This window comes from Gadus chalcogrammus, chromosome 21 (assembly GCF_026213295.1).
Source record: "Gadus chalcogrammus isolate NIFS_2021 chromosome 21, NIFS_Gcha_1.0, whole genome shotgun sequence".
NCBI classification, from domain to species: domain Eukaryota; kingdom Metazoa; phylum Chordata; class Actinopteri; order Gadiformes; family Gadidae; genus Gadus; species Gadus chalcogrammus.
This window is the reverse complement of record NC_079432.1, coordinates 12565341-12575828: the sequence shown is the minus strand read 5'-3', so window position 1 is coordinate 12575828 and position 10488 is coordinate 12565341. Positions and strand designations below refer to the sequence as shown.

At 47.7% G+C, this 10488-nt stretch overlaps 1 protein-coding gene across 1 annotated transcript in view; it reads right to left on the bottom strand.

Annotated features, from left to right (window-relative positions):
* Positions 1-2396: 2396 nt before the first annotated feature.
* LOC130374961 (syntaxin-binding protein 5-like) overlaps positions 2397-10488 on the bottom strand; it is a 67974-nt gene continuing 59882 nt past the window's right edge. Inside the window, exons 19-26 of the mRNA XM_056581941.1 lie at positions 9760-9813; positions 8489-8539; positions 6978-7217; positions 6164-6530; positions 4601-4766; positions 3684-3795; positions 2804-3024; positions 2397-2444 (exon numbers count right to left, since the gene is read on the bottom strand). Coding sequence (XP_056437916.1) covers positions 2403-2444; positions 2804-3024; positions 3684-3795; positions 4601-4766; positions 6164-6530; positions 6978-7217; positions 8489-8539; positions 9760-9813 — 1253 coding nt within the window. The 3' untranslated portion in view covers positions 2397-2402. The remainder of the gene's footprint in view (positions 2445-2803; positions 3025-3683; positions 3796-4600; positions 4767-6163; positions 6531-6977; positions 7218-8488; positions 8540-9759; positions 9814-10488) is intronic.

Below are 10488 nucleotides of genomic sequence, written 5' to 3'. Positions count from 1 at the left end.
TTATACCCGTGGACGATGTGGACAGCCCTGGGAACGCTGTGAAACAATTGTACATTGAATGCACTCTTACAACAGCATTGAGTCCAGATATTTGCCACCAGCACACCTTGGCCTACTAGTCATAATGCAGATGAATAAGATGTTCACAAAATATAAAAACATCATAAATATTGTTGAATCGAGCGATAGGATAGTAAAATATACTGTCTGGAGTAGGGAGGGATGGAAGTGGAAAGTTTCGGCAGAATGGAACAGAAGCTAACGAAAGTCTTTGGCGTCAGAAAGAATATGGCCATTGTCCCCCTCTGGTGTTGCTTCAGCAACCTTGCAGTGTACTTTCCAGTTGGTCTTAAGATTGTCAAATTATTTACCTATGTACAGGAAAAAGGTATAGGCCCGTTAGACATGGAGAGAGACACGACATTTTGAGCTTTTTTTCTACCAATATGAGAAAATGAAAACAAAACAAACATATTAATCACACAGATTTGCTTTGCACCATAAAAACACTTTCAAAGGACCACTCACACAGTCAATGGGCAGAGAAGAAAAAACATCAGAAAAATCAGTTTCAATATGGATGCCTTTGAAGGACAATTCATCTGTGTGTGTGAATAACACTTCTGTATACATACATACACACACACACACACACACACACACACACACACACACACACACACACACACACACACACACACACACACACACACACACACACACACACACACACACATACATACACACACACACACACACACACACACACACACACACACAAATAGGTTCTCTTCCCATTTGCACATGTTATATAATCTCTGTACTGGTGTGGACTCCCATCATAAACCATCATAAAACTCCCATACAACCCAAAATATCTAATTTGGACTTTCCGTGTAGTCAACACTGTGCTTGTGTCAGCATCTACATACATAGACTTGTGTTCACACCATGCCACACAGTGGAAGCTTATGGCATAAGGGTGATGGAGGCAATATATATTATATAGATATCTATTTAATCAGTTCATAAATAAATCTCATTTATACAAGGAACCGTATATGGCTCATGTGACCTTGCCTCAACTTTTATGTTTAAATCCGGAGATCAGATGTTGCCGTGCACTTAAGAGATACATATGTCTTTTATATCCATATACTACTTTTTCCAGCCCTTTTCATGAGGAGAAATTACTTAAGGATGTTTGACAAAACATAAAAAATACAAACACACATATGTATATATATACTTATATATATATATATATGTATATATATATATATATATATATATACACATATACATATATATGTATATATATCATTCACTTTTACAATAATATTAAAAATATGATTTCGTTTCTTTTTAAATAATACAGACAAAAAAAGACATCACCAACCAACATGTAATGGGGGAAAGAATACAACTGTTATGAAAATCACGTGAAAAACTTTGCGATACACAAGAGCTTAGAGGATTGAGCAAAATTACAAGCTAACCAATGTTTCAGTGGAGCGAATCTTCCTTCTTTCTCTGCGACACCCTGTATTGAGAAGTAGTCCCTGTGACATCACTTCCTTTTCCTGTCTCCAATAGCGCTTGCTGGGAGGGCGGGCCTTTTCTTCTCACCCTGTATCTCCTTTTCACTTCATTTCCTCAAGCCATCTCAGTCGTTTGTCCCAACCCGGTTGTACGTGGACACAGCGTTGCGCAATGTTATAGATTCATGTAGATATAGTCATGTATATAGATTAGTCTTTTCACTCCATGGTACATTTCCAGAATGTTGTAGTTGTCATTAGTATTTTTTGGAACACCCCCCGCCAAAAAAACAAACAAAAACAAACAACTGTTGTTCATGTACACCAGCAACAGGACCAGGTCGAGATTCATCCGAACCCAGGTCATCTCGGCAAACTCTAAAACGAAGGCGGAACAAATGTCCCCGAATCTACTCACACGAAAAAGAAAAGACAAAATCGTTCCACTGCTTGTTTCCTCTTGAGGATTATCCACCTCCTCTGTCTTGTCCATTCGTCAGTCCCATCCCAATAATGAGGCAAGGGGCCTGCAATGGGTGTTGTGCTAAGGGTTAGAGAGAGCGAGAGAGAGAGAGAGCGCGAGAAAGAGAGAGAGAGAGAGAGAGACAAACAAAATCCCCCGGGGGGTGAGAGAGATGAGAGTTTAGGGTTGAGGGTCATATGAATGGGGTGGAGAGATACAGCAAAGAAAGAGGGAAAGGGAGACAGAGAAAGAGAAAGAGTTTGGAGGTGAGTACCCTCACGTCCACACCCCACATAGGGGGTGGGGGGTTGGGTGCAGATGGAAGGTGATAACAGTTGTGTCCATGGTTTTCTGCTCCCCCCCCCTCCTCCCCCCTGCCCCCACCATCTTCTGGCACATCAGATCTGGTACCACTTCTTGTCTTTGCACTTCAGCATCATCTGAGGACAGAGAGGGAGGGAGAGGAAGAAAGAATGAGTGAGGGAGTAAAAGAGAGACACGCATTACGAGAAATAGCTTGAGTGCTTTAACCTTCATCATCTAGAGTGGTGAAGTCGCTTAACTGGTTGGAGTTATCAAGATTGTTGTGTTTTTTTTAAACGAAGGAAATGTCATTAAAATGCAAAAGAAAAGTAGCAAGTCTCAAACACAGAGCAATAAAAAGGACGAGGCAAAAGCCCACAAGTGGACAGCGCCTCACGCATATCAACCAAATGTCCCACCACCATCATCATCCCCCTCATCATCATCCTCCTCCTCCTCATCATCCTCATCCTCCTCTTCCTCCTCCTCCTCTCACCTCGTGGGCGTGTTTGGAGAAGCCGTCGGCGCTGTTCATCATGAGCGCCGTCCTCTCCTCTAGCTCGCCCAGCTTCTGTCCTCGCTCGTCCAGGGCTATCCTGGCCCGGGCCAGGTCGCCCACGATGCCCGAGGCCGCGCCCTTCATGCCCTCCAGGCCCCCGGGCCCCGGGATGTGCTGGGCCAGGCTCCTGGAGGCCTTCCCGGACGAAATCTCTCCGACTGGGGGGAAGGAACGGAATTAGGAGCAGGGCCACGGAGGAAAGGTCAGACGGCAGACAGGTGCATGACAGACAAGTCTCTGTTACGTCTACCGTGGGTACGAATGATTACATGGACATTTTGGATTGTATGCACGGTAACCTTGGTGCTCTGGCAGGATTTAATGTGTGTATGTGGTGTGTTTCTGTGTGACAAGGTATGGTATATGTGGGCCTATGTTGTGTGTGTGTGTGTGTGTGTGTGTGTGTGTGTGTGTGTGTGTGTGTGTGTGTGTGTGTGTGTCTGTGTGTGTGTGTGATGGCATTAATGTCTATGTGTGTGTGTGTGTGTGTGTGTTTGTGTGTGTGTGTGAGAGAGAGAGTGTGTGGTGTGTGTGGGCCGATGTTGTTTGTGAGTGTATGTGATATGTAATATGTGTGGGCATTTGTGTGTGTGTGTGTGTGTGTGTGTGTGTGTGTGTGTGTGTGTGTGTGTGTGTGTGTGTGTGTGTGTGTGTGTGTGTGGGCTTGTGTTTAGTGTGTGTGAGTGTGAGTGTGTGTGTGTGTGTGTGTGTGTGTGTGTGTGTGTGTGTGTGTGTGTGTGTGTGTGTGTGTGTGTGTGTGTGTTCGTGTGTGGTATGTGTAGGCATTTCTGTGTGTGTGTGTGTGCGTGTGACTCACATAGTTCCTCCCGGTCCAGAGACTGTGCGCCGCCTCCAAAGAGCCCTTTAAAGAAGCCTCTGTTGGGGGCCTCTGGTGTCTCCACGGGTGTGAAGAGCTCACCTAACATCTCCTGTAGAGTAGGCACACACACACACAACCACACACGTTAGCACACACACACACATTCACAGTGTTCTGAAAAACACTTCTTTTTTTTACAGTCATGGATTTTCTATAAAAATCGTAATCCAGACAATGAAGTTAGGACTGGATGTATACCAGAAGCAGACAAACTCTTCTCTGACTCACTGGACTCTGCGGGAGCGGTGAGTCATACGAGTGTGCAATCCGACTGACTGTTTGGTCATGAGGCAGACCCTTTAATCAAATAACAGTAATCCAAATACAGTGATCTCAGATACATGTCCTTGATCACAAAGTATGGGGTCAGGTGATTTGTGAATGTGAGTTAGTTGTTTGAACGACGGAGAGAACGGCCTCATCTCCTCTCCCCTCATTCTTCCCTGTAGTGTAACAAACTGGAGATACAGTGAACCACTGTGCAACACGAAGAAGGCTATTCTTGATATCCCGGGCAACATTACAATATGTGATATCGTTTAATCGAATGCGGCCACGAGATTGGTGAAATCAAGCGATTTCAAGCATTGTTTAAATATCTTTAACCCATTACAAGACAGGCGTTTTTCTATTAAAGCCACCTCTCTCTAGGGTTGGCACGACAGCGTCTACAAGCACACACGCCTTCCTCTCAAGTCGCCGCCCCCAAACGAAGGGCCGCCCTGAAGCATATGATTGGATCTGCAGGTTTGGTTTACACTCTGGTCGTTTCCAAACAGCTTGAGCCCCGGACCCCGGGAGCCCGTCCTCGGACGGCGGTGGAACAGTGTGTGTTAGGAGCGTCGGGGACCGACCTGCAGGTTCTCGCAGGTGTCCTGGCTGTAGGTGATCCTCTGGATCTCGGTGGGGGAGGTGAGGTACATGGCCTGGCCCAGGTTGGTGAAGCAGAAGGTCCTGGCGATGCGCATGTCGGTCAGGGGCAGGTAGTTGACGTCCAGCAGGGGCCTCAGGCCGGGCAGACTAGAGGGGGGGGGGGGGGGTGATGACAGTGAGAGATAATTCAACCACCTCTTTTTAGGGTGCTTCAATTCAACGTGACTCCAAGGGGCATCCAGGAGCAGGTGGGGGAGAGGGGGCGCAAGGAAGAAAGGAGTCCTAATGAACTTGTCAATAAAATATCGACAATGGGGTCTTTTCTCTTTTCTACACACACACACACACACACACACACGCCACGACCAAGGGCAGCTGAACACGTCTGATGGTCACGGGGACCTACAGGCGTCCGTGGCCGGCCCGCACCCACACACTCACACCGGGTATTTAAAGCGAGAGAGCAGCCGGTCCTGCCAGACACCCAGATGGGAGGCTGGGCGCAGGCTGCCCCTCTCCTCTGAGGGGAGGGAGGGAGGGAGGGGGGAGGGAGGCAGGGAGGGAGGGAGGGGGGAGGGAGGGGCTGATGCGCCAGCGGCTCAGCTCCAAAATAGACAAGTCATCCAGCGCTGTGTTGGTCTGTGTGTCGTCAGGTGGGTGTGGGTGTGCCGGTTGGCAGAAGGGCCCCACCGTGAAAGTGGTTTGACTTTGCCGATAGACTAGGACACAATCAGGAGTCTCATAAAGGCTGGCACAACCACCTGCCACCATCACCAACCCCCCCCCCCCCCCCCCCCCACCTCCCCCCACCACCTCCCCAATGCTTGTACCGATCTCCTCCTCATCCACTCCCCCCCAGACTCTCTGTTTCTTATCTCCTGATGTCTAGGGCGAGCACCCAACAGGAATATGAAATGACATCATCCCTTCCCCCCACCGCAGACATTCACCTGTGTGTGCCCTTGCGCCCAGACAGGCCTGAGAGCAGGCGGCAGGTCTGGGGGCCTGTTATCATCACATTCATCTACATTCATCCATCTACGTTAGTGATGTCGGCCATTCGGTTCTTCACCCTCATACAGGACCTTGGCACACAACGCATTAAATGGAGTAAGCATTTTGGCGAAAAAGTTCAATTAAATTACAGGACGGAACAAATGAGTCCATTTATGAGCTATAAGAATGATGTAATGGTTTGATCAGTGGTTCCATAAACCCCTCAAGAATGTCAAGGTCATCTCCAGTAATCCCTAATATATATATATATATATATCCAATTCGGGAATTGAGGAGGATAACCAAGCACGCCAGGGTAATATAATAGCATGCCAGGGATGTAAATGAAATGTACAAAATTAATTTTAGTAAATTAGTTTTGTAAAATAGCATATCCACATATAATGTAGTTTGAGGGTTTTCCACAGACAAAACCCTTACCATGACACCTAGCTGCCCAAGACCCCCACCTCGACAGCCACACACGTAGCCCCTCCGGTCTAGAACCACAGACCTCAACCCACCACCACCACCAGCGCGCCACTCACCTGAGGGTCATGATGTGTCCGTTGGCGCAGAAGACCGCCAGGCACACGCTGTTGCTCATCTGCACCACGTCGGCGCGCAGGATGAAGGAGGCCTCCGTGATGCTGTGCTTGTGCACGCAGTTCTGCGACGGCAGCGACAGCACCTTGGCCTGCTTCTCCGAGCACACCACGGCGTACTGGCTCTCGTTGAGGTCCTGCGAGGCCGACGGCGACACCGACACCGGACGCCGCTTGCGGCCTTTCTCCTCGCCGTCTGACGCCGTCAAGTTGGGCTCGAACCAGGGCTCATGGGGCGGGGGCAGTAGCATGCCCGTCGAGTCAAGGAACGCCATGCGCATGATGCTGCCCTTCACGCGCTCCAGCATCCCTGTCGGGGGGGGGGGGGGGGGGGGGGAGGAAGAGCAGGGAGACGATTTAGGAACGACGTTCTTTGTGCCGTTTGGATCTACTGGGCTTGAACATTTTGAGTTTTTTTCCGCAGATTTTTGTTCCTTTTTACTGGTTACAACCTCGGACCACATGCCACTGATTATGGGTCTGCTCCTCTTCATGCAACAGACCTTGCGCTAAGAACCGGCTGCTCTCTGGTGCTGCTGTCTCGCTGGCCAGGGACACCTGTAGGTCCCCATGGCCGTCAGACATGTTCAGCTGCCCTTGGGCGTGCGCTAAGAGAGACTATGCTGGCAAAGATACGTCCGCCGACCGTGCCCTGGTGCTTAAACTAGCAGATCATTCATGTTATGCGCCTGTGTTCATCCTACGATGGCGCCTCTGTGGAAAGGTTAAACCGCCAGTCATCTCCGAAAACACTCACCGCTGGGCGAGGCGATGACGGGCTGCAGCTGCCTCTGTTCGCCAGCGGGGGGCAGCGTGAGCGCCACGGCCAGCACGGTGCCGAGGGAGGTGCCCACGTACAGGCAGGGCGTCAAGGCGCAGTCGCCCTTGCGGACGTAGGTGTCGCAGAAGTGGAAGGAGGAGATGGACTCGCGCGACTCCTTGTCGATGCTGGTGACGCTGGAGGAGCGCGAGCGGCTGAAGGAGTTGTCCCGGTGGTCTAGAGGGTTGGCGCCCCGCGGCGGACATACGGACAGGAGGACAGTGAGACAAAGACAAAGCAAGGTAAAGCGCGAGTACGCCGACGCATGTTGAGTTAGGTTGGGTACAGGAGGGAGTGTGCAATTCTGTTGTGAAATTAGCTAACGTACTGCAAAAAAAACACAGTTCATGTGACACCAATCGATGTCCTTCGATCAATAGAGGGACATTTTTAATCAACCTCTTATTTCTACAGCCCAACAACAATATTTTGGGGAAAGGCAATGAAACTGTTTGAGTTCCATGTCGATATGAGAAAGGAATTCAAAACAAACAGAGGTTACGGCTCTAGGTTTCTATTGGTCAATATTTAAGGCCGCTGCTGGTGTTTGTTTTGAATCTGTGTGACAGATGGAGCTCATGAATTTAAACTTCATTTGGCAAACAGACAAGAAGCCTGGGCAAACAGAGCAGAGCGCGCGACGCCTCCATCTGATTGGTCGGTTTCCATTCAACATGACCAACTGACTGTCATGCTTTCTGCCTAAGAAGAACACATCCTAAATGATATTTTCACAACATCTGTTAAGTTTTTATTCAGAACTCAATTAAAGCAGAATAATTTAAGGTGAATTCGCATTTTAATGTTAATTTCAATAATAAATGCTCAAGTGTAACAGTTGCAGTCAGTTAAAACCTTTGGCACATATTAAAATGGTTGCTAGTAAGGAAAGAAACATTTTTAGAAGACTGCAGGTTTCTGTGGCTGAAAAAAAACAACCTTTCCCATTTCCAGAGTGAAAAAAAAATGCACTGCCGCAAGATTGAAAAGAATCGATGTACACTATGAAGGGTTTAAAAAGATATAAGGAAACATGAAATAGAGAGCAATAGCCGCAGAAGAAAGGGGAAGCTTCATAGTGAGTGATGGTGTGCACACTAAGCTCAGCTGGGCACTGCTATCAACCTACTGTACAGGGAAGCAAGGTCAAAGCCAAGGTCGAATAGGAAATATCAGAGGATCTTCACATATTGTTACTACTTACACATGGGCCTGTTCATCTATTATCCTTCATCTCATAATGTATCTAAATTCAGATTGGAACAGTACAATTAGAAAGATTTGACAATGGCTTCTATTATTTATTAGTTCTATTTCCATCCATTTCATTAAATGATTCAGTATATTTTGGTGTCAAACTATGATTGAATTACCTCTGGTCGAAAAAATGAAAGAAAATTCTGTTGTCAAAAATGATAACAAAAATATTTTATCTTTTTAAGGCTTACCCAAGTCTGGCTTTAGCTCAGTTGGCAAGCTTAATTTCCGTGACATCTTTGCTGGAAGAAAGAGAACATCCCTCTTTACAAACACACGTCTAAGCTTGCACAGGATGCCATGCAACGGTAGCTTGACCAGAGAGAATCTGGTCTCAAAGAACTGCGCACAAAATACTTCACACACGGAAAACACAAATGACAAAAAGCTTGTTGAGACTAGTGGATGTGAAAAGGGGTTGGGGGAGGGAAGGGGGGAGGGTGGGGGTTGTCAGGTGAGCCAAAATGCTTTACACAGGGGAAGGCACTGCAAAGGGATTCAAGGTGTCAACCCTGGAGAATCTCTTCCACATGCTGTGACAGGAAGTTACGGTTAGAGCAACAGTTGTCGCTGAGCGGTAAACAAGACAACCAAAAAGGGCCCCTGAAAAGAGAGGTGTGGTGAGACAAGATGTGGACAGGAGAGAAAGACCCCAACATTCAGGTCATTCCAGAACCCCTCATGCCAAGGGGCGCATGCACCAAGAACAGGAAGAGTGGACAGGAAACAGGAAGTGAGTAGGATGGGAGGACAGGTGAAAGAGAGGCACTGCATACGTAGAAGTACGGTTGATCGAGCGCCGATCATTCAATGAGCTCAGGCTCATTCGCGTACTCTCGTTTCGTGGGGCGCTTAGAAGACGAGCTAGCACCACCACCACCACCCACCACCACCACCACCACCGACACCACCGCCCCCACCTCCCCACCAAAATCAAACAAGACTGTCCCGGCTGGGTCCAGTCAGCTCGGTGCTTAACGATTGAGAGACCGTGTCTTCTAGAAAGTAGCGGCCTTGCTCCTCAATGTTATGTGGAGGTGGACAGAGAAACACACGTGGGACATCGTACTGTACTGTATACACACACAAAACAAGGTACTACAGTCACGACAGTCACCGGCAGTAGGGATGGGGCTACCGCAGGTCCGGACAGATGTCAATATTCAGGCACGTCTACAGGGGACATTCGTGCTACGTATGTGTAGCATGCAGTATGCGTTTATTTATTTTGTTAGTAAATTCAAGCGTACAGTTTTGGTGTGTGTGTTTTGTGTGTCTGCTGGGCGTGCATGTGTGCATGTGTGTGAGTGATTATGTGAATATGCACACGGAAGACAAAGTCGTTGTTTTTTTCTTCCTTTTCCCACAGCGAATAAAAAAAACACACAGACAAACAAACAAGGGGTGACACACGGTCCCGCCTTGAGGGACAGCCTGAGGAAAATCCTCTGGCGAATCTTACCTCCTCTACCACCGCCATTGTAGAACTGCTGTAGATTGCTGTTTGACATCAACACTTTCGAAGGGGGAGAGTAGAGTAGATAGCGGCGTTAGAAACATCCTTAGACTGCACCAAGCAGCCACCATTATCTAGAAGTCCATTGCTATTTTCTCCATTAGGAGGAACAACCAGGCAGGCAGATGCCCCAGATAAAGGCCTGCAGGCGCTGTGTGTGTGTGTTGGGGGGGGCCCCGATACACAGTGCTTTACTTCTTACAAGCCGTGCACTCATCTGGTTTGTATGGTACATTCCCCCTTTGTGATATCGTGGATCATAAGCGGAACGCATTGCATCGACCAAAGCTGGATCATCAACTCTTTAGATTCACCTTTACTTTTGTATGTCCTGTTTACAGAGGGGATTATGTACTTTATTCACCGCTCATACATAAAGAAAATCACAGCAAAAAATAATAAGGTCACTCACCGGGAGAAAATAACATTGTGTTCTGTGTATGGACAACAAGTCCAATGAGATGAATATGGGCAAAAACCCTCCACAAGCCCTCTGTTAAAATAAATTACTTTGTGGGTGGAGTCGAGGAGGGCGGGAACAAGGGACTGTTTAATTCATATTGAGTTGGTTCTTTCAGGAAACCAAAGTATTTCATGTTGGTAGGAACATGAACGGTTTGGAATCGAAGCACAATTCAGTCAAAGCCACGAGGAAAGAGATTGCTTGTGATTTTC